We start from the raw sequence: 24,218 nt of genomic DNA, 5'->3' as shown, positions 1-24,218 counted from the left end.
CTCCCCCAGTCCCTCACCAACGACTGTTTTGTGCCTAGGCTCACCGTGTGAGTGAACTATATAACCAGAAACATTTAGTTACCAACATACTCTTATACTCCGACATTTTACTCCAAGATTGTCCAATAATTTCCACATTCTAATTCAAGAAACTCAGAAAATCAAATTGCATTCTCTTTTCTTCTTGGAATTTTGCATCAAAAGTAGGAAAGTTCAAAACTAAATAAAAAAGAGATGAATTGGAACAAATTCTGGATCCCCTCAATATATCTTTATGGTCGAACCAAGCTTGTTTACACTGCTGCTTTCTCCACTAAGGTTTCTCTCTCTTCCTCTCTCATTTGTTTTGAATGTCAATTTGATAATATTTGTCTTTTATTACTGATTTAATCTTCTGGGTATTTGTTATTTTTTGAGATTAATGCATTTTTAATTCCATTTTTAGTTCTGCAATCACTATATTGTTTCTGGGTTTGGCCCCATTTGCTTGTTTGTGCAATGGATTGACATTTTCATTTCGACAGTTGTATTTTGTTACAGTATTCTCTAAAGAAATGAAGGTTTAAGTTATTTAGGGTTTTGCAAGAAATTAAGATTTTTTTGGGTTGAATGTTACTTTTGCAATGTATTGCTTTCCAAGATTGATTAGGGGAAGTTTCTTGTTCACAAGATTAATTATTTGGGTTGTTAGGGTGTGTAAATTGGAGTGTATTTGGTCCATTTTATAAGAAATTTGCTTGTTTTTGGTCCAAAATGGGTGTCAAGTCTCCAATGTGTACACCCAGTTTAACAGAGTATCCGAAACTTGAAGTAAAACGAAGAATCGATGCAAAATACGAAGCTGGAAAAAAGGGTTTTCGCAGTGGTGCATTGATTAGTTTGTAGTTTGTGTAGGGTGGTCATCTACTAATAAAGAATTGGTTGAACATTGCAAACCTCCTGAACTTAGTTTATTACTCAAATTAATTTAAAAGTTACTTCACTTTTGGAAGCTTGGGCATACAAAGTTATTGTCTAAATACTATTTGCTTATTTGAGTTCTCTCTAGCAACTGTCGTTGCAAAAGAGGGCATCTCGTGTATGTATAAAGGGTCAAGAATATGGGAATGAAGGTTTGGTATAGTGCTTACCCTTGTTGGCTCGAAGAACATGATGAGTCGAACGCAAGATATTAAATCTCTGGTATACTTAGGAAGAAACCAAAATTGCTGCTAATAGAACATAGCACATTGAATTAAAAATGAAGTTCTTCAATGTTCAGCCAGAATGATCTTCCTGGCTGGAGTAGGAGCTCTATTTCTTGACTATGGCTGACACTGAACTTTAATGTTCATTGCAGTAGAACTTTGCATTTTCTTCCTTTTTGGCAGTTTGGTTCTTTGAGTTTGAAATGGTGATAGGATATCAGAAGTTCAGAACCAATTGGTTATTAATAAGGCAGCTTGGTATGAGCAGATAGTTTGTTCAGATGAAATTCGATACCTATAATTAAGTGATGTGTGATCATAACCATACTCATAAGGCGTTTATTCTTGGAAATTTTTATCATATGGTGAAGATGAATCCAGTTCGTTGTTGTTTTGTTGTTCCTCTGCTAGTTGTTGAAAATCTAAATTTGTTGGGTGGTAGCTGTTTGGAGAAACCTAGATAAGTCTCATATGGTAATAACCTAAGTTTAGGAGCTTCTATTTCTATAAGAAGTCAACTTGTTTACTTCAGAGAGCATTGTAAAGTAAAGCATGACTCAGTGCTTGTTGTTTATTGTCTTTTAAATGCAAGGTGTTCTGATATTTTCCATTATAATGTAGAAACGCCTTGCTGATGGAATCTCAGATGATGATACCTTGGCTAACTGGTGTAAGGACTTTATCAAGAGGAAAATGACTTATCTGTATAGGATTGAGGGTCAAGAGATGGCACCAACAATTCCTGGAAGACATGAAACTCTTCTTATACGCAACTTGCCCTGCCCAAATCTTAAGTAATTCTTCTTCAACACTCTTATGTTAATTGCTGCAAGTTCATCTCTGTTTCTTCTGTGATGTGTTTTGTGTTTAGTGTCAGTTTTTCAAGCTTACTTTTTATTTGTAGTTGTGAATGAATAGCAAGCCATAGGATAAACCTACATGTATTCAGAGACTGTCTATTCCAACTCCATACACTTCCCTCCCAATTGATTCTAGGCTCTAAACCACAAAGATGGCTGTGCATATTCTAAAAGTTTAATATTTAGCATCCAGCCACTGCCGGCTGTGAAGGCTACCATAAATCTCCTCCTCTTCCTTACAACTATACTTTCATGTCTAGCTTGAACCCTTAGGAGCTTCATACCCCTTCAAGTCTCAAATCTCAAGCCTCTTCCTTATTATGTACACAGCGTGTACCATTAGACCTACATGCTATCCTTTTTGTAAGCATCTGGCCCTCCACCCCAATTAAGCAGCCTTATTACAGATGGCAGTGTTTCTAACACCCAAGGTCCCGCCAATCTTGGAAACATACCTTAACCAAGCTGTATATACTATTTAGGCTTAATTTTGACAGATCTTTTTAGTTGGACTTGTTTCTACAATTCAATTTGGGTTTGAAGTTTATTGTTTGAAAACTAATTGCTTTGAGATATTCAGAGTGCAAGCTTTAATGGCTAATTAACCCTGTCAACCGAATATCAGGTTCAGACTGGAATATAGACAAGTGTCTGTTGGTGATGTGGTCCTCCTAAAGAACCCGTTGGATTCAGATAAGGCTTTAGTAAGAAGGTTGGCTGCTTTAGGAGGACATCAAATGGTGTCCACTGATGAGAAAGACGAGCCTTTTGTCATTAACATTGATCACTGTTGGGTTCTTTCAGACAACAAAGAGTTGAAGGCAAGGGTATGTCTTTCAATTTTAAGACAATTTTTTATTGCTTGGCTAACGTTGGAGCCACCTTAGTATTTGCGCAGTTGGGTGTTTGGTTATATTATACTCAGTAACAGCTTATGTGAGCATGTCTTAAAATTTTGGAAAGAAAAATGCTGTAAAATTCTGTGCTTGCCAATAATCGGCAGTTGCGTGTTGCTTAATTTTCTCTCATTGACAATTTTTTGTGCCAAATTGAAATTGTTTCTAGTTTATGATGCTATTTTCCCTGGTTTTAAGCTGTGTGTTCTCTGAAGGCATATTATTGCCCAAGAAGAAATACATTGTGCTTTTTTCTACCATATTTGATGAATGGTACTATCACTAACCCACTACTACTATGTCCTGAGTGTATTTTAAGTATGAATTCTCACCTTTGTACATAATTTTATCATATCAAGAACTGATTGGATTAACTATTATTTTCATGCTAGTATCAATGTGCTTCCTCCCCCCCCCCCCCCCTCTTCCCTCTATCTCACACACACTGGTCCAACCATCGAAACCATAGGCTCAAAAGACTTATAATTGAGATCAGAACACTTTACAAGTTAGGCTTAAATCAAGATCAACACTTGAAAAATCCTACAAATCGTAAAAGCCAAAAGAGATGACTAGTATGAATAGAAACACTGTAAACGTGCCTTTAAAATAAAACTAATCATACTGTTGCACCCTAGCAGGCAAGCATTATAAATTTTACCTTCAGATGAACTAACTCATGAGCCTCAGGTTTTAATTCACCTTTATCCACTAGTTGCTACGGAGTATAAATTTCTCTCATATCTATTCTTTCCCACCCCCTTGCTAGCGCTCAATTCTCATTGATTTTTATGCTTTTGCATAATGAGGTAATATTCTGTTATGAATCAGCATATTTTATAAAATGGAAATGGTGGCTTTGATTGATAAAGTTGATTTTACAGAAAATTGAAGATCGATGTCATCATAATGTATTTGGGAGGGACTTGAGTTATAACTACAAAAGGCTACATTTAAGTCCTCAAATCTTCTCATAATTCCTTTTCTTCCTTCCCTCCTGTATGTATAGATTTCCTGATTCTGCTTTCCTGCTTTACTTATGTTCTGCCTTTTTCCTCAAGCTTCTTAAGTGATTTATTGTACAATTCCTAATGTACCTCTCCCATGTCTTGCTCATTACATGGTTCTACTTTCTATTAATGTGCAATTTGTCTTTGCAGGAAGCCAATGATAGCCGTACCTTTGGTCCCGTTCCAACCATGGACATAGTGGGTAGAGTTATCTACAGGTTCCAGTCAATGGAGGATCATGGACGTGTTGAAAACAGGTGAACTAATTATTATGATAACTTTATGTGTTTCCTGTAGTTATAGCATAATTATATTATTGACTGTAATTTACTTGGTGTTTTATCTTATTTTAGTAACTTGCATTCAGAGGAGGATGCAGCAGTTGTTAAATTTGAACTCGAACTTGATGAGATGCAAAAGTTTTCTGAAGCCTGAATGTTGTGAAGATTTCTGAAGCCTGATTGTATAGAAGATTACAGTCCATTCATTCTTTGCCCAGCTCTGACTATTCTTTAATCTTCCATTCATGGATTGAGTGCTAGTAGAGTCGTACTCGGTTGAACCTTTGGATTTTTGTTGAACTATAGTTTTGTACATTCTAGATCGTAGAGAAGGTATAAATATGTACTACCTTACATACAGTTACCTCAAAGTTTGTAACAAACTTGCAACCAGTAATTGAATGACTTAGACTATGTTTCATTTACAAATTTCTGTAAATAACAGCTACTGTAATCACTATTATGTTAACATACAGGTCTACGGATTAAAGTATCATACTTGGTATAAATTAACAATGCTGATGCAGGTCAATATAACCTGCATTGACATTGTTATTGTTAGGGATTGATTTGTAAAAAAATCCAAAGTATGGATAATTATTTAGATTAACAAATTTGATCTACTTGTTTCATAAGTATTAAAGAGATTTTTACTCCATGTAACATATGTAATAGTTTAAAATTTCATGATGATATTACAAGACAATATTATTAATGTTTAATGTACGATTGTGTCACTCAACCTTTCCAGTAAGTTAGGAACTTACTTTAACACCTCATCATGTGATCATGTCCAATTACCATTACATACTCCATAAGATTGTAACTCTTTTCTAATGAAGTCGTCACGAGCTAATACTTCATAGTTATCGGCTTAAAAGTTAAGACTACATTAATAGCTACTCCGCATTAGTTTATTACGGAGTAGCACTTATTTTTCTAAGACTAAAATTTGTGGAGTATTGAGCATACATTATTGTACAATAGGAAACTTCCTTTGTAAACATTTTTCTTAACCACCAAGAAATGAAAACACGGTATTTAATGTCATTATTATCAATTCATTATTAAAATATACTGGAAAATCTACTACGAACTACCCAATTTCCATCATTTTCTTATTTAATATCTCATTTTCATTTATGAACATTTCCTACACGCAAGCGACAAACACATATTCTTGAAATTTCTGAAATTTGGGATAATTATATCATTAAATCCCTAAAAAAATTCTCTTGAATATTGTTGATAAGGGTATTGTTTTTATCCTTCTCTTTTCCACCCAGAAAATTAGATTGTTGGGTTTATCATTATTTTAAAAAAAAAAAAATCACTTTCAAAATTGAAAATTGTTTATAATTATAATTTTAAAAAAATGGGGCAGCAACAATCAAAGGATGAATTGTTGTACCAGCAAGTCTCTTATGGCAACATCGATGGCATTAAATCTCTACGCAGTGAAGGTGCTGGACTTGAGGTAATTTCCTAATAATTTAGTTTATAAAGAAAATAATTTGATTTTTTGTATTTCATTTTGTTAATTTTGGGGTGAAATTATGGAAAATTAGGGTTTTTAAATTCTGGGTTTGGATTTTGTGTGATTTGGGTTATAGAGTACTTTAAGAAAGTAAAGATAAATGATGGGTCTTGAATTTTAAGTTTTGTCAATTGATTTTAGGTTACTAAAAATGTGAATTTATGCAATTCTGTATTTTAAGGAAAGGGGTGTTAGTTTATTTTACTAATGTTAATAATGTTGGTGGTTTATAGAATTAATTTGTTTGAACTGATGATTGTGTTGCAGTATTTAGATAGAGAAGGGAAGACTCCATTAGCCCTTGCTTGTTTGAATCCAGCACTCTATAATGTTGCTAAAACTTTAATAGAGTTGGGTGCCAATGTCAATGCATATCGCCCAGGTACCGAAAACTGGCTTTATTGTTGCCATTTTTGTATGCTATGGTTATTCTAAATCCCTGAGCTTGTTTGGAATGATTTTGACCTGTCTCGATAGCATTTGGTTGCTTGTTTTGGTGATTTGTTCGTGTCAAAATTGATTTAAGTTGATCATATTGCTTGTTATTAGCTAAAGTTGTAGTTGATTGCTAAGAGGCTGCCCTTTTTACCTGTGAATGCTTATTTAAACTTTAAGAATGAGATATTTTGCACATTTTGTGTAGATCTTTTGTTAAAAATCATAAATCTAATGTCATCTATGTTTCTACTTCGTTAATCTTGTGTAGGCAGATGATTTGTACATTAATGTTATGGTATGGAGTCATGAATGGCTTATTCTTACGTTTCATTCTGTTTTATATAATTATGTATAAGCTAATTGGCCATTGGCTGCCTTTCGATTCTCTGTAATGGTTGAGTATTCTAGATTGTGTATCATTGCCTATGAAGTTGCTTGCTTATTCTAGTTTAACAAACTGCCTGCATATTTAACTGATTTGCTTTTTATTGTGAATGATGCATCCAGGCCGTAATGGAGGAACACCTTTACATCATGCTGCAAAACGGGGCCTGGAAAATACTGTGAAATTGCTTCTTTTGCATGGAGGTATGTTTATTTTTCTATGTGGTATATCATTTCCATGATTTAAGATTGAATGTGAGGGTTGATTTTTTACGGGCACTAATTTAGAAGACTATACTTGAGCTTTTCGTTTGTACCTGTTGAATTTATTCTCTAATGTCTGATCAGAACTAAATGTAGTTTCAAAAAAAAAAAAACTGAACTGAAGTTTCTTACATTTGCACTAGCACAACCTGTTCTTTCCTGTTGAAAGTTGGAATTTTTTTTATTTTTTTTTCCTGTTAGTTTTATGATTTTACTATATTTTTAATTTATTTGCTCTCCCTCTGTTTTTAGCAAATGCTCTTATGGTCAATGATGATTGTCAAACCCCACTAGAAGTTGCTAGGGCAAAAGGCTACAGCAATGTAGTTCGTGCAATTGAGGTATCATTTTTGTAATTCTCTGCTCTGAAGACCTTAGTTTTTGTTAACTATTCATGAAAATAGTGAGAATTACACGGAACTAACTCTTATCTTTCTGTTTTGATACTTGTAGAATCACATCTGCTTATACTCTGGCTGGTTGCGAGAGCTTTATGGACCAGGATTTCTGGAACTACTTGCCCCACAGCTCATTTCTAGAAAAGTGTAAGTGTAAACACCATATAACTAATCATCTTGTTGGGCCGTTATGCCTACTGGAGTTTGTGTATGATTGGGTTGTTGATGAATTGCTGCTTACTTCTTGATGTGTCTTTGGATAGGATGGTTCTGATCTTGCTTTAGTTTTTATGTGATCATGTTAGCAGCTCTTTCTTCTGAATGTTCTGATGATCAATGAATATACGAAATCCTAATCCCTCTTTTAAATTATCTGATTCAGGTGGGTAGTTGTTCTTCCATGTGGTTCCCGTAATCTCAGAAAACCTTTCAAGTTGGAGCTTGCCATTTATACAAATATACAGGTTTCATGCAAACATTTTTTGTTGAGGATCTCCCAAGCTATCTATATTTTCCTATGCCGAGAAAGTTTTGCTTCAACATCTAATTTAACTCGTACTCTTTATTTTTTGGTTAACTAGGATGCTCAACCTCGTACTTCTATTGCTTTATGGAGGGCCAATATGGAGGAACCAGATTTTAACCAGCCTGATCCTGCAGTAACAATATCCGAAGCATCTGCCAGTAATAATTCCATCCCACTTCTCCAGTTGCTCAAAGAAATTAATGTCATTTGCAGTCCTTGATTGGTTTTTGTCTTTGTTGTTAGTTCCAAGGCGTCGAAGAAGGAGAAGTTGTAGGCCTCGACATGTTAGTCGTAAGTCATCTAAGGACCACTTTGAAATTTGAATTGAGCCATAGAATGTCATCTTTAGGCGTGTGCCATATGTTAGCTATTTACTGATAGGTATGACCCTCATATATTTTGGCCTTAAATTGGTAAATTGTGCTAGACTCATCCACAAATCATAAACTTGGTTATGATATCATAAAAAGGTTAAGAAGGATATCCTGTACTAGTGAAAATGAACCTTGGTTTAGGTGAATGAGAACTTATTCGTACATGATGGACAAATAACTTTCACAAAGTTTTATCATTTCTGCTCATTATACGTATAACAAGCATAGCTTCTTGGAGAACTTGGCATATATGCTAGAGTTGCTTGCCATGGACTATAACTTTCTAGTGTTCATCAATATGTCACTTGCTTATCTTTTAGGTTCGTGTTGAATGCTCCTCAACAAGCATGCTATTGCTACACTTCAAAGTCCAATCATTAACTTTAGAGTTCAGACTTATTTCTGTTTTCTGAATGAACTATTTTTAAAATTGTTTGAAATGTGCTCTGAACTTAATTTTTACCTTTACAGAGGAACGCATTAAACTCGCACCACTTAATGAAAGTGACAAGCAACAACTTCAGCAGTTCTGTAGTGCATGCAAGGGGATACCACAGGTATAACCTTTTACAAAGCTGCTATCCTTTCATCTCACGATACAGCTTCTTGTGACATCTGTAGTGCTATTTTATGACTAGTGTATCTGTTTCAAGTGTGTTGTCTCAATCTTTTAACAATGAATAATACTGTTGTGTTCAATGTAATCACTTTTCCAGTCTTCTCCGTTTCCCTTGTGTAAAGTTGTGGACTTTACTGCTTCATTTGCTTGAACTCTATTAAAGGAGAACATACCTTGGACCTGATTTCTGGCTCTTGCTCTTGCTCTCAGTTCCTATTCTTAATTAGTAATGCAAGTTGACTTGCTTGTAAACTATTTAAACACCTGGAGAAAGAGCATAGATGTGATGTTGTAGACCTTCTCTCCCGGCCCCCTGTTAAAAGGGGAAAAAGAGAGCTCTTGGTCCAGCATGCTCTCTAGCAACCAAAAGAAAATAAATGTCTTGACTTAGATTCCCAGCCTGTGGTTGATTATTCGTATAAAAAAAATTGTAGAAGTTAAATGCTAACTTTAATATTACTAATGTTATTAGATAATTTATTTGCATCAATAATATTTATATAATACATATGTCAGTAATATTTTTGGGTTTGAATTCTATGGTAATAACATTTTTTACATAGGAGTCACATGATTGTTTCTGCCAAATATGCACCTATTAAAATTACGACGGAGTAACGTTATTAGAAAATTTATTTGCATCAATAATATTTATTTAATACATCTGTCAATATTATTCTTGGGTTTGAAATTATTTGGTAATGACTTGACATTTTTTACATAGGAGTCACATGATTGTTTCTGCCAAATATGCACCTATTTCATTCACTTTTTGTTGACATGCCATTGAGAAAGAACAGCATTCAGCTTGCCTTAACCTGTTTTTGCTTTTATTAGGTGATGCATGCCAATTTCCCCTTTAATACTCCTACACCAGTTGCTCCAATAACTGCCCCGCCAGCTGCTGCCGAAGCCTCACCAATTGCTGCGGATACCTCACCTGATCCTAAGGAAGATTTGGAATTAGCCATGGCAATAAATGCATCTCTTCAGTCGGCTATGGAAGAGGGTATCCCCCTCGACCATGCCCATGCTTCCAGTGAAGCAAGTTCATCTACCGCTATTCATTCTGTTCCCCTCAATGGTCAAGTTGACCCTACTTCAAACAAAGGAAGTTGCTCGGAACAATTTGTCGAGGAAGGAGGGCCTAGCGGCACTTCTGCTATATCAAGTAGTAACACTCCGACACCAATGCCAATTCCATCAGCCCCAACTCTAACCGATGAGGTTCTGCCTGATGGTCCAATCCATTATCCAACAATTGATCCCAACATGTTTGAAAAGGACTATACTACAGAAGATGGAAGCAAGAGAGCTGGATCTTCTTCATGTGTAATATGCTTCGATGCCCCAGTTGAGGGAGCATGCGTGCCCTGTGGCCACATGGCTGGATGCATGTCGTGTTTGAATGAAATAAAAGCCAAGAAATGGGGTTGTCCTGTATGCCGCACCAATATTGACCAAGTGATTAAGGTGTATGCTGTTTGAGCCATTTCATAATCGCCTTAAAATGATATGTTTTCTGTGGGTGAAATGCTACATGCTGCAGTGATATACATCTGATACTTTTTGGCTTGCAATTTTGTATTATATGATTAAAACCATAACACAGAAGAAAATGTATGCTTTATGTACTATATGTATGAAGGTCAATTCATCAGATGCCGCCATCGCGCCCGCCTTAAAGACAGGGAAAATGTTATTACTATAGAACTATATATGCTTGTAATTTTCTTAATCATAAATGTTTGTAAATATGTCCGAGTTCATATGCAGTACCTGCTTTTTGTACGTGTGATATATCTAAATGCAAATACGGGTATCTCTTTTTGCTTTCTGTTTTTATCTGATTTTGAAGTTGAGATGGAAAAATGGTCCCAAAACTAAGAAGTACAAGTATAACAGATAGAACTGAAGTTGGCAAGCTGAAACATTCCTATCAGCTGAGGTTTACATTCTCACCCCTAATTTAACTTCAACTTATACTTTATTGGTTCAAATTCGGACTTGTAGTCAATACGTGTTTGTAGTAGAACTTATTTTCCACATGGCATAATTAATACGATGGGTGTGTTTGAACTTATTTTATCCTCGGTGCCCTTAACATTACAATAATTTGAATGTATGTACATTATTTATATACTAACTTCGATCTCATATTTATTTAAAACATCTAATGTCAAGTAATATATGCTAATTTAGTCTTGATCGATATTTTCATAATATCAACCAGTCAAACGTATACATTGTTAAAATGTTTTGATACAAGTTCAAGAATTTACAATTAACCATGTACGGAGTATAGAGAATCCATTTGTTTAAACTTTAAAATATCTTGGCACATTAATGCAAGGGCAACTACATATAGAAAATTAGAAGTCTCCTGCAGTAAAAAAAAAATAAAAAAAAAAAATTACTAGTATAAAAATAAAAAATATATGTATAAAAAAAATTTAAAAAATCGGGCCCCAATTTAGTCAAAACTTATCAATGAGAATCTGTGGACCAATCTGCATCTTGATGTGGGCTATTACTCAGATTTTGTCTCATCACACGAGATGTGGACTGTGAAGGTTTCTTGCTTCACTCTACGGAGTACCCCTTTAGGCCTTGTACCAAATTCATGCTATCAAATACTTCTCTAACCTTACCTATTTTCTTCCAAATATACTCCCTCGGTATCTAAATACTTCGTTCTTGTAATCTTTAATTCACTTTACGTTATAGTAGCATTACTTTGACTATGAGTCTTACAAAACTCTATATTGTATTACATTGATAAAAGTAATTTGTTATGTAGTATTTGGCTTTCCTAACTTAAATTTTTGTGGTCTATTTTGAGAATTTGTAGGTAAAGTTGAGTGTGTAGAAAAGCTAAAATGTTAGCATAAGAACACTAACACAGTACAAAGAAAAAGGATGTGGTCATCTAAACACCAAGTGACTGATTTTATGGCTTAAGGGCATCTAAACCCTACATTCTCATTGATTTTCCTCATGTAGTGATGTTTATCTCTTCCATTATTCAAAAAGATAGTGTAGGTTGGTCCTTTTCGGAAGACAAACCTAGTATGTCTGCTTTATATCCGTCCTTTCTCTTTTTTTGAGATGAAATAAAATACTCTCATTTTAAAATAATGGTTACACTTTCTTATTGCACTTGATAAAACATGTTACATTTAAAGTTTAAACATATATCACTACATTTTTTTTCCTTTGAAAATATGCATCACATGATATATGCTATTTACGAAGTATTTTCTATCATTGTTGTATCTTATGATTTTATTCGTTAAACTTTGTAATTCTAACTTTCTCATCATTTTATTTTATTTTTTTGTGTGTGTTTAGAAACCATAAGGGCAGGTGATGACAATCGATACCAAGCAAGATTTCTTGAAATCGAGAGGGAAGCTCTACCCATTTGAACTACTCTCACACATCTAATCACTTTCTTGACTTTGAAAAAATAAAATGAAACTACGGAGTTGTATTAGATTTAGAAAAGATAAAAACATCATAGGGGTTCTAGCATACAATGATAACTTCATAGATTGGTCAATAATGTGGCATAAATGACTGTACTGCTCATTCAATTAACTAACGATTTATTCATTATGTTAGAATTTCGTTATTAAAAGAATTCAATTCAATTGAGGAATACTGTGCCTAAACCCTAAAAACAAAATCATGTTAGAGATCAGACTAAAACATATACATCATTCAATATTTATTTTTTAAAAAAAAATCCTAAGAAATATGAATACATAGATCTTCATTATACGAGGGGCTCAAATTAAATTCTTTTATTTTTTTAAATGCACCATTTTTTATTAATGAAAGTTTCAATTTATGGATTAACCCTTAGCGCATAGCTGCTATTGTTTAACAAACATACAAGATGGAAAAATGTACCACTACATGCATTATAGGTGAGAGGTGATAAGTATTTTGAGAGAAAATATTCAACTTATAGGATGGTAAAAAGTATCACTATATGCATAATAGTATACAAAAAGTACTATTAAGACAATTTATACTTTAATGGTACATTATACATGCATAATGGTACATATAATATACCACTATAAAGTCGGCTTTTCTCCAAAAGCTTGTCAAATTTACATTTTTACCCTCCTATATACTTTGTAAATGTATAACAGTTACGCGCTGAGATGCACTCTATTTTATGAATTTTCTTTAAATTTTTCTATCTGTCCCTCTCTACTTCAAAAATTGTGTAGGAGTCCGTAAATCAAAAAGGGCAATCTATAAAAAATAAAATAAAAATAAAAAAAAACTCCATATAGCTAAACTTGGCAGTGGTTCATTGCACTTGGGAGTAGATCTTTCCAAATTTAGTGGGAGTGAGCTAATCGCTCCTTCCCAAACTAAACAGAAACTGATGAATGAAGAATCTCTTGTACGGTTACTGCAGTGAAAAATCTTTGTTGTTAGTTGTAATTAATTCATCAAATTTTATTGGGTTGGAAATTGTAATTAATTTAAGTAGTAGGATCACTACTGTACCAAAAGATGAGGGCAAAACGTGTCCGTACATACGTACCAAAATTATTCTTGGTATTATTATTAATATTCAAATTAAATGAGTGACAACTATTGATAGATCCTCCCAACTAATAATAACAATTAATTAATTAACAAGGTTGGGTTCAATATTAACTCCATAATTGAATGGTGTTAAGCTAAAGTGAAACCGATAATACTATTTGAAAAGACATTTACTAGAATTATGATAGTAATCCTAATACTTTTGTTTTGTTAAAGTCCTAAGATGAAGAAACGATATTAAATTAAATTAATTAAAGTACAAGAAAACTTGTTAGATGACTAACACCCAACAAAAAAAAATTAAATTTGAAAAAAGTAAATTATTAAAGTATGTTATTGATTTGGATCAGACAGGTGATGAGTATTAAAATAAAATTATATTTCGTAGTACATTATGTCCTTTCGATTTCATTAGTAGACATAACAATGCGCGTAAATTTTAATATCAGTTGTCTACTTAGTGTAAAATTATATTGTATATCAAAAATAAAATTTGGAAACATCTTCATAAATAAAAATTACTTAAGCAATATTTGTTGTTGTTCGTGATTGATTTTTGGATCACACTCTGGATGTGTTGGAAATTTTGAATAACATATCACTATAAGTACATCTTATTATTTATACATGTATTAAGTGTTTCTCAAATAAAAAATATGGATCAAGTGGCGAACAACTTGTTCATCATTATATATTTTGTACAAAGTAGGTTTTTCCAATAATCTCCAAAAATTCTTATTTTTCCTTGAATAGTTCTTTTTTTTTTTTTTTTTTTGAATCATTCCTTGAATAGCTCTTAAAACAAACAAACAAATAAATAAACAGTCTAGTTTAATAATTTTATGCATGAATGATAATCTCTTCTTCCAACTCTTTGTCTTGTATTACTTGTAACAATATGCTTTACAATCACCTGGTCAACGAACGTTTAATCTCTTTCAAACAACACATATGTGATTCACTATTTTACAGTCTTATCGAGTTCAATTCACCTTACCGAATAAGAGAACCTCATATTGTAACGTGTACACGTAATTTATAATTAATGCATACTTTAACTGATAGAGGGTAGCGATTCGTTTACTCGTAAATAACCTACTTCATTCTATGGTTTGTCCACAGTTTTATATAGTTACGTACGTATAAACCAAGAAAAGAAAATACAGAGTAAATCACACAGATGTTTCCGTACAAAGTAGAATGTGGAAAAAGAAAGATGCGTGTATTATTGGTGGATTGGAGTGTAATCAACCATAAATATTCTATTAACCTTTTCTTGGTTTAATTTATTACTCAAAGTTTATATTCTAATTCTACTTCTAGTAGCTAACTAGGTTTTAGCTTGCATTTTTAACTATATTTTATTATCTTATGGCAGACATTATCTAGATTAACAAAAAAAAATTATAATTATTGAAATAGTTAATATATTGATTCTTAATTATTATCCATATAAATTACATTTTATATACCGTTATAGTTGGTTATAATATTGCTACAATCTGATTTCATTTTATTAAATATTATAAAATTTTTATGTTGACTAGATGTGTCATGTGACTAAAAAATATATAAATGTATGTACAAAATATATTTAAAAATATCTCAACCCAAGATTTAATGTCTCACATACCTACAATTTTTGGATACATATTTGAAAACAGCTTGAATCAAGTAAGGGGGACAAACTAAAAAATGACAACTATTACGGAGGTTTTTTTTTTTTTTTTTTTTTGACATTGAAATTATGTGAATATGATATTGAGTAACCTATTCCGAAAAAAATGAGTATTCTCTCCATCCCCGGCTATATATTGTATGAAAGGGTAAAGTTGTGATCTACTGGTCTTACATTCTTAGTTAAAAATAGAGATTGAGTGATATTACTTTTAAAACGACGTTAAATGTTAAATAAAACGAAGAGAATAGATGATAAGAGTATATAAGAAGCATGTTGGTACATTAGCTTAGCTTATTTAACGGACGTGTTAATAGGGGCTAAACATGCTTAATTATATTAGGTGTTCGATATTATTCCAAGTTGTCTGATTTGGCTGTCGGGATGATGATGTTGATTTAAGAGCCTTGATTAAGTAAAATGTACAAGTAGTTAATTTAATTTTAGCAATTTGATTGGACCTACATTTTTGGGATTCTAATTTAATTCACGGGAAGATGAAATAGGTGATAAATATTAAATAATGTCTACAACCGTAGTAAAGTAATACAAATATAATATCCAATAATTTAGCCCCAAATCTATCTCAAATGGTCGTACGATTAGTGTATAAATGTGAACTATTTCAACGACCTCGAATTTCAGTTAGGATTATTGATGATGATGTACTGATGTTTACACAAGCATCATGTGGGTTTTAATTTGATTTTTAAATTTTTAAGTTTCAAGGTATTATTTTCATAATGTGTTTTCCTTGAAAAATTAAGTTTAATAATAATAAAAAATATATATATATACAAGCAATTAATTATTACAATGGCACTCTTATAAAATCTTCCCTAAAATCTACTTGTATACAATTTTTATTTAACATTAAGTTTGATCCTTTATTTTCATAATACTAATGAAACATTCCTATAGAGTTTAGAATTTTTATTTTGAGGAGAAAAAAAAATATATGAATCATGTAAATTCTTGTAAAATTATTAAATACATCTCGATGTATAACTTTAAAATATTACTCGCAAGTTTTTATATTGCATAATTGAATACATTGATACTTATTAAATACAGATTACAAAGTAGTTTAATAGTGTGTATAGTATTTCCCTGGAATAAAGGAGCGCATATATCGTAATTGAATCAACAGTGAGGAATATTAAGTTACAAACAAACCCTACAACTCACACACTACATCACAAAGACCCAACTCACATTTGCACCACAACTCACATTAATAATAATGGCATAGCCTGCACATTATCAATGACCCATGTATAGGCCCCCAAGTAATAGACTAATAGCACAATTGGATTAAGAATAATATAATAAGCGATCGGACATTTTTTTGAGGAAATAATTGACATTTTATGAATGTTAACAAGTTAATTTTAAAGGGTACAAAAAGAATCCAAAAGTCTTACAATGACCGGTAATAGAGGGATACTTTACAAAAGAAGATGGGTGTCAATGAAGAGTAAACAAGGCACTTACCATGAATTAGTACACCACTTATCAACATCATGGTCAAATTCACATTTTTGGCCCTCCAATAAAAAAATTCAAACAAATTACTCAATAATAATAATAATAATAGTAATTAATCTGTCAAAATATAATTGTAATAATAATAAGAAGAAAAGGCAAAAAGATTTACTGGATTAAATTACTCTCATTCATGTTTTTAAAAAAAAAAAATTAAATCATTTATGCGTATAATCAAGGAGAACGAGGATAGTCTTAAGGCTAAGGTGCTTATCAATCCTTGTATTTTTAACAAATGCATCGTTGTCATGGTTAATAAATTTTAATATTGATCCTGTGACACGCTCTTGTCTATTTACGAAAAGGGGCAAATCAGGTGAGGGGATAAATATGATGGTTAAAAACTTTTGACTTTGTGAGCCTATACCTAAACAAACTAAGTGACCATCAAGTTAGAGCTAGACTAGAGAGTGGACAATCTAGCCTATTGGCAAAAATAATTGAGACGAGAGTGAATAGGGGCTAATTATGGTCAAGCAAATTGAGTCGGGCAGCAAGCCAGGTCCAATGTTGAAATTTATATACTTCCTCCGTTTTTTTTTTATTGCACCATGAGAGATTTTACACTTCCCAATGCATTACTTTAATTATTAATATCTTCAATTTTACTTTTGTAAAAATTATAAAAATTTGATATTTGAAAAGTAAATTTCGAGACGAATCTAACTAGATCTCACATGACTATGTTTTTCCTAATGGATAAATCACAAATAATGGTCAAAGAAATTAAGTGAATAGTGTAAAAGTCCTTATGGTGCAATAAAAGAAAAACAGAGGAAGTATATGTTTTGGAACTCATACTTGTCATTACTAATTTGTTTTGGATTTAAGGGTGATTTAAAACAATCGACAATATACGATATCTCATATCTCTGTAAGCATAACACAAGTATTAAACTAACCAAGGTCATTTTGGGTGTAACTAAAGGAGCAGTGATCATTTAGAATTTAATATTCTTATATATATATGTGTCCATTACAAACATTTCAAAGTACCTCAATCGCTCATCTCTATTCGATTCTTTACACACATATATATATATATATATATATATATATAATCATGTTTGGTGATTTTATACTCCTTTTGTTCTCGAAAGTTTGTATGAATTTTCGATCCACAGTTAGACTATTTCATTTTTGTTGATTACATTTTACTAACTTATGCATTTTGTTGTACATTCTCTATACATGTTTTTATTTTAAAACTTGTCAAAACCAAAATTCTCTAGTAAATGAGTGAATTAAAGAAAGAGAACCGTTTTACTCTGTAATATATAATTAAATTTTATAAAAATATGCATTGAAACAAACTTAATAAAATGAATATAATTGCATAACGTAGTGGCAAAAAATGGTTAAAGTTTATAAAGTTTTTCCATGATAATTAAAGTATGCCGTCTAAAAATATAACAAGTCGTGAAAGTAATAATAATATTTTTTTATAAAGAGTCATAATAATAATAATAAATTTATTGGGAAAATATTGTATGACTAGGATTATGTTTTTATAAGAACCTACTGTACAGTACTTTGTACTGCTTTTAAGGTTTACCTCTAAAAAAATTTACCACCCTTTTTACCAAAAAAAAGCTACAGTTCTTCTAAGACTCGACCCAAAAATTGCAAAATTATAAATTTTCCAAATTGGGGGTACTTTTGTAAATTTATCATATGAAACGTCAATCAACAAAAAGAACTCATCATGTCTCAACTTTTTTTTTTCTTAAAAAAATTAATTAATAAAAAAAAAATCAAAAATAAAAAAGATTTATATACAGCTTTTCTCCATTTTCATATCCCAATTATCCAATCCTCAATTTTTTACTACACTTTCTCTCTCCATTATTTTTTTTTTGCCCTAAATTTCATCTTCTTCCTCCTCTTCTTATTATTTTCACAATATTTCCCCCCCAAAAAAAAGCTAGCTACTTAGTAGTAGTATCCATTTATTTACTAAATTAGTACAATAATTAGTTATTTACATAATATTCCCCAAAAAGCTAGAAAAAAAAAAAGAAAGACACAATCATCATAATCATCATCATATCATTCATATTTGATATTCCTTCTTCCTTTAATTTCAACAAAGGTGTTATTATATCTTGTTTTGTTCAAAAAAACATAACAACCAAAAAGAAAAGAAACCTTAAACATACTTGAGTCATTGTTTGTGAGAAGTAAGTAATGGATCTTATCCCACCACCGTCGTCATCGTCTTCTGCTACTACAACGGCCAACAACAACAACGGGCAGTTAAGTAGGTACGAGAATCAGAAGAGAAGAGATTGGAACACTTTCGGGCAGTATTTGAGAAACCACCGTCCTCCGTTAACGTTGTCCCGTTGTAGTGGGGCCCACGTTTTGGAGTTTTTAAGGTACTTGGATCAATTTGGAAAGACTAAGGTTCATAATCCGGGCTGCCCGTTTTTCGGACACCCTAATCCACCTGCCCCCTGCCCTTGCCCGCTCCGTCAAGCGTGGGGCTCACTCGATGCTCTCATAGGCCGTCTTAGGGCGGCCTATGAGGAGAACGGTGGCCCGCCTGAGAGTAACCCATTCGGGGCTCGAGCCGTTAGGCTTTACCTTCGCGAGGTCAGGGACTCCCAGGCTAAGGCTAGGGGCATCAGCTATGAGAAGAAGAAGCGCAAGCGGCCTCCGCCTGCGACCACGTCCTCCCGGACAATGCCCCAGCCCCCGCCGCTGCCGCCTCTTCAGCACCACCACCTCCATGGTGAGTCCAGTGGCGGCAGCAGCATCGGATTACTAACTGGACTCACCATGGATGCACATCATGGAAATGGGGGTGGTGGTGGTGCTGGGGAAAGAAGTTTCCCATAAAAATAAGTTATCAATCATAATATATCATGGTAAGTTCAATTATTCTAAATTATGTGTACCCTAGTTAATTAATTTTTCTCTTAGTAGTCATTATTATTCCAACTATGGAACTACTCTAGTAGTCTCTACTACAACCAATTTAGGTATAAATGAAAATGGAAGATTTTTAGTACTAATATAATATGATCTTGTTATATTGTACTATACCTAGTATCTTCTACTACATACTTCATGTCAACAATATGTGATGACAAGTGAAAAAAATTTAAAATTTTGAAGTTAAAATTGAAATATGATGATTATTTTTTACTATTTAATGATTTAAATTCAATTTTAATTTTGTGGATGTGGTAAGTGAGATCATAGAAAAGGGTATTAATTTAAAAATGGAGGTGGAGAAGGTAATTGGGTAGTCAAATCAAAACACTATGTGTTAGGAAAAGGGGGAGAAAATGGAAGAGACCCTTTTGTGAAGATTTTCTGTCAGATTTGTCGAGCATTTAAGGGAAGTTTTCAAGGGTTTTGGTTTTTGTTTATTTTTGGTTGCATGCTACAAATTATTTTTATGACATTTTTATAATTTTTATTTTGCCTAATTTGGGAATTAGATCACTTGTGTTGCTCACTATATATGTACAGTCTAATTGTATCCAATAAATGAAACATAACTAGGAATTCGACATGCAATAGTAATTAAGAATATATTGTTAAAAAAAAAAAAATCTTGTATAGTTGTACATTTGCACTTTTCTACTTAAAGATAAATGTGAAACTATTTAAGGTTGTTAAATGTGTAGTTTAGTTCCTAGCTAGGAATTAGGGATCCTAGGTAATTATACCGTATTTTTATTGTTTCATGTAATTAATTACATGTATCAATTATATCTATTTAGGGGAACAATTTCGTCCATTCATTAAGTTTACTATTGGCTACAAATTAAATCAATAGTAACCATTGAAATAGTAATTAAGATCTATAGTTCAATAACTTTGATTGTAATGTACAAGTATAAGTCATCACATTCATATTATATTATAGCCATTATAAAAGGCAATTAAAAAATAGTTGAGTGGAGGATGGTAGTGATTGTGAACTAAAGCCTAATTAGAGGTCATATATATACACTACTCTCATGTTTTCATGAAGAATATATGAAGGTCGTATGAAATATTTTTATTGACAAAGTATTTAGAAGAATTTTACTGAAAATTCTTGTTTTGTTTAATTGGAGAATTGAAACACTTAGATGTTAAGAATTTGTTGATAACCTAAATTTTTCTATTTCAGACATCCGGTGTCTTCCTTAGTTACTCGGACTCTTCATTTACTTCTGATACCTCTTAGTTTGTGTAGACACTTGACAACTTATCAATTAGACAATAAACCTTGAATTTATAGCAATGTATGACATCGGTCGATACTGTTTAGCTAAAATTAGTGTCCTTTAATTATGATGCCAATAATTAATTACAGTTCCTTAATAAGGATTATAAAGTCTTTGATAATGTACAATCCAAGTTCTTTAGCTTCAAAACTAGCCTTATCAAGTGCATTTTTTTCTTTTTTATAAACAATGACAAGGGAGTTAAGCTAAGCTTTTCATTACTTGGACATTCATAATTACAATTTTAAGCAAGGTAATTAAGAGGTGATTAGAATATTGTTGTTAAGTGAGCCGGAAGATTATAACTAGTGATCAATCTTATGTCAAGTATGTTTGTACTTCTTTGCTTAGAGTGAATTGCAAAAGATCCTTTGTTTATTGCTGCAAGGCACTCCAACAGGCAGGCAACAACAACCCTTAAATCCTTTCAAATCAAATCATTCTTTTTCAATTTCTTTGTGCTTGTTTAGTAAATTAGATCTACTTAATTGGTGTTTAATCGTGCTAATTTAGGTGATAATACTCGATCAAGATCCATTTCAGGGAGATGGAGTCTAGCCTATCTTACAAGCTTACATGACATTCATTACAAGGAACTGTTTGAGTCTTTATAACTTTTATGAAGAAAACAGAGGAAGTAATTTTGAAGAGATCGTAATATATATAGATATAGATATGTTGTTACTTGTTAGAGATGATGTTTATGGTTCAATTGGAACTTCTATGGTAACACCACAATACAACTATTATCTTAGATGCACGCACGCAGGGTTTTTTTGATTAAGATACGAGAATAAAACCAACAACATTATATCTAGGCGAAAATATATAATGTATGTATGGTTGAATTCATGAATTGTCATTACCTATACCCCATAATATAGGAATTCATGTAACAAGTTTAAGTGGACTACACACTTGAGTTTTAATTTGAAATTAACATGATATATGTATGTGAATATGTGCATGAACCACCCTAAGTTTACTCGAAGTATAAAAATTGACATTACTCTATATAGCAAATTAGATTGGCAGACAAAATATTTTGGACATAAAAAGTGATGCTTCGTTTTGTTGTTTGGTTGAGTTATTGTTGGAAACATCTTCTAATTTGATGACTAGACTTCCATATTTTTAAGCCACCTCACATAAATATACATTAGCTTTCGTCAACAAAATCAGATATTGTTGCTAAATTTCTTTTCCTTTTTTGGCAACTGTTTGGCTGAGTCTTATTGCCTATTTCTAGAATGATATGTTGATCATATATTATATCTTAATTAAAACAATATTTATGGCTGAAAGTGGAAATACGTATTCTATGTGCAAGATGCCAAGCCTAAGATCTATATGCCCTAATAAATTATATTATTAATGTTGTAGATTATATATAATTAATAATTATATTATTTATATATATAGGTTTATGTAGATGAATAATTATGTTTTGATGATTGAATGGAGGGCCAACAGATAAGTAGGTCAAATAATTGTATTAATTACTTTGGTTCACAATTTTGTCCTTGGCTCATGTTTTTGGGCTAGCATGTTTACCTAATATATAGTATATTTTTTTTAATTAATTAGGTGTATATAAATATCAAATTTTGTCACATACTTTCAGATGAGGAGATTTTTATCATATAAGTATTGTTTTTATATATGTGCATTGGTAAGAGTCCAAGACATTGTTAACATGCATGAAGCATGAATTCAAACAAGTTACTTACGTAGTGATGTACCACCAATCTAAGATTGTGCATCATACATTGTCTAGCGACTTTAATAGTTTGTCACCAATTGGACCTCCTGTTTGGTACCCATGGTCTTGGTATGACCCTCGTTCCTACAAGCTTCCGGTAGGATTTTTGTCACAATGTCGAGTTGGTGGTTGTTTTTTAATACGTTGATAAGTGCATCTCTAAGGGTTGTAGGCTTGTAGCAAAATGAGAGTAGACTTGCATCATATCAAAAATAAAAAGTACTAAATGTTGAGCTAAATGACCGGATAATGTAGTTAATATGATAATTAAGTGAAAAGTTACCTGTTTAGTTTAAGGGTCTCATCATTGAAAATTAGTCCAAAAGAAGGAATTATTAAAGGCCTTAATTTGAATCTCGATCACTAATAAATGATAATGAATTACTTACCTCCGATACAAGAAAAGTTTGTTTTTTCATGATGAAATTTATTTTAGTGATCAAAAGGATCGATTTTGATAATAGCTAAACTATTCTCGATCACCATTTTTAATTCTTTGATCGAAGGAAATTCCATTTTGAATCGGGATAAATGCGGAAATATGAAATTTATGTATTGATAATACATGAATTTGAACCAAATTCATACTAAAAGAAAGTTCTTCCTTCGTTATGATCCAATAAGTGTATAATGTGTTGTTTTTATATTGGCCACATATTGTTTCAAAAAAAAAAATATTGGTCACATATTAAGTTATTAACCATTTAACCCTAGTTAGGATACGCTGTATGTAGGCCAAGTGCTCCGCAACAGGTTTGGAATTTGGATTAATGAATAATTTAGAGATAGATTATAGTATTAGTTTGGAATTCTGACAAGATAAGTATGGTTTAAATTATTAAGTACTCACATGCTTAATTTTGATAACCCAAAAATAGATAATTAAATGAATAACTAAAAGTGAGCAATGAACCTTGACTTAAAATGAAATTAAGTTGCTCCTCAAACTTGCAAACTTGTAAGATTATTAATATCTCCTCTTCTCCAACATAAGTTGATTCAACACTCAAAGATCATAGGTCATCTTGTAAACTAATTACTCTTTTCAAAGTAAATTCTAGCTTATCATTTGTTTTGAGCTACTTTATTTTGTCCTTCTTGATAGTTCACTGCACACAATTAATGATGCCAATGGAAGAACTAATAGAGGCTCGTTTAACTTCAACTCTTAATGAGGTCTTGACATAGTGATTAAGATTAATGGTGGCTTGTGTATGCATTTATAACAATGCAGTTTGAAGTACGTTACAGATAAAGATATCTATAAATTTCCCTTTAGATTAAAGTATCTATCACATTCAATTCAAATCTACACTATTTTAATAATAATAGGGTTTTAATTGCATTTAATTTAACAACTAGCGAAATTGTCTGAATACACACAAGAAAGTACATTCATCATTAATGACATTCTAATTTGTATACTCGTGTATTGAATGAATATCTTGGTCTGAATCATAACACGTCGTTAATATAGTGCAATATTTCTAGAACGGACGGAGTATTTAGCAATATGTTGTGATTATATGAACTTCAAAGGGCAAACAAGTTAATGGCATAAAAGCATGGAGAAAACAAGGGCAGCATATTGACAAAGAATAATTTAGGTGGTAGTTGAACTTATGCTACAAGTCATCATGCATGGCACATCACAGGTTCTT

At 32.2% G+C, this 24,218-nt stretch overlaps 3 protein-coding genes across 4 annotated transcripts; all 3 read left to right on the top strand.

The window, feature by feature from the left end:
• Window positions 1–4,663, top strand: LOC110689424 (mitochondrial inner membrane protease subunit 1-like). The gene is made up of 5 exons (XM_021866214.1): window positions 1–318; window positions 1,809–1,981; window positions 2,673–2,874; window positions 4,104–4,210; window positions 4,307–4,663. The coding sequence occupies exons 1-5, from the start codon at window positions 235–237 to the stop codon at window positions 4,386–4,388; spliced, it is 648 nt and encodes a 215-aa protein (XP_021721906.1). The 5' UTR covers window positions 1–234; the 3' UTR covers window positions 4,389–4,663.
• A 643-nt stretch (window positions 4,664–5,306) lies between these two features.
• Window positions 5,307–10,611, top strand: LOC110689420 (putative E3 ubiquitin-protein ligase XBAT34). 2 transcript variants are annotated; one of them, XM_021866210.1, is made up of 10 exons: window positions 5,309–5,711; window positions 6,039–6,153; window positions 6,717–6,797; window positions 7,110–7,198; window positions 7,311–7,402; window positions 7,638–7,719; window positions 7,837–7,939; window positions 8,025–8,072; window positions 8,627–8,712; window positions 9,612–10,611. In XM_021866210.1, the coding sequence occupies exons 1-10, from the start codon at window positions 5,610–5,612 to the stop codon at window positions 10,260–10,262; spliced, it is 1,449 nt and encodes a 482-aa protein (XP_021721902.1). In that variant the 5' UTR covers window positions 5,309–5,609; the 3' UTR covers window positions 10,263–10,611. The 2 variants fall into 2 exon arrangements, with proteins under 2 accessions (XP_021721903.1, XP_021721902.1); XM_021866211.1 differs by lacking the exon at window positions 8,025–8,072 and having other exon boundaries at window positions 5,307–5,711.
• Window positions 10,612–18,029: 7,418 nt separating this feature from the next.
• On the top strand, window positions 18,030–21,866 carry LOC110689423 (protein LIGHT-DEPENDENT SHORT HYPOCOTYLS 4-like). The gene is made up of 2 exons (XM_021866213.1): window positions 18,030–19,439; window positions 21,309–21,866. The coding sequence occupies exon 1, from the start codon at window positions 18,757–18,759 to the stop codon at window positions 19,408–19,410; it is 654 nt and encodes a 217-aa protein (XP_021721905.1). The 5' UTR covers window positions 18,030–18,756; the 3' UTR covers window positions 19,411–19,439; window positions 21,309–21,866.
• The last annotated feature ends 2,352 nt before the right edge of the window (window positions 21,867–24,218 follow it).

The sequence above is a fragment of the Chenopodium quinoa genome, unplaced genomic scaffold, assembly GCF_001683475.1.
Source record: "Chenopodium quinoa cultivar QQ74 unplaced genomic scaffold, ASM168347v1, whole genome shotgun sequence".
Taxonomy (NCBI): Eukaryota; Viridiplantae; Streptophyta; class Magnoliopsida; order Caryophyllales; family Amaranthaceae; genus Chenopodium; species Chenopodium quinoa.
This window is presented reverse-complemented; position numbering and strand designations above follow the sequence as displayed.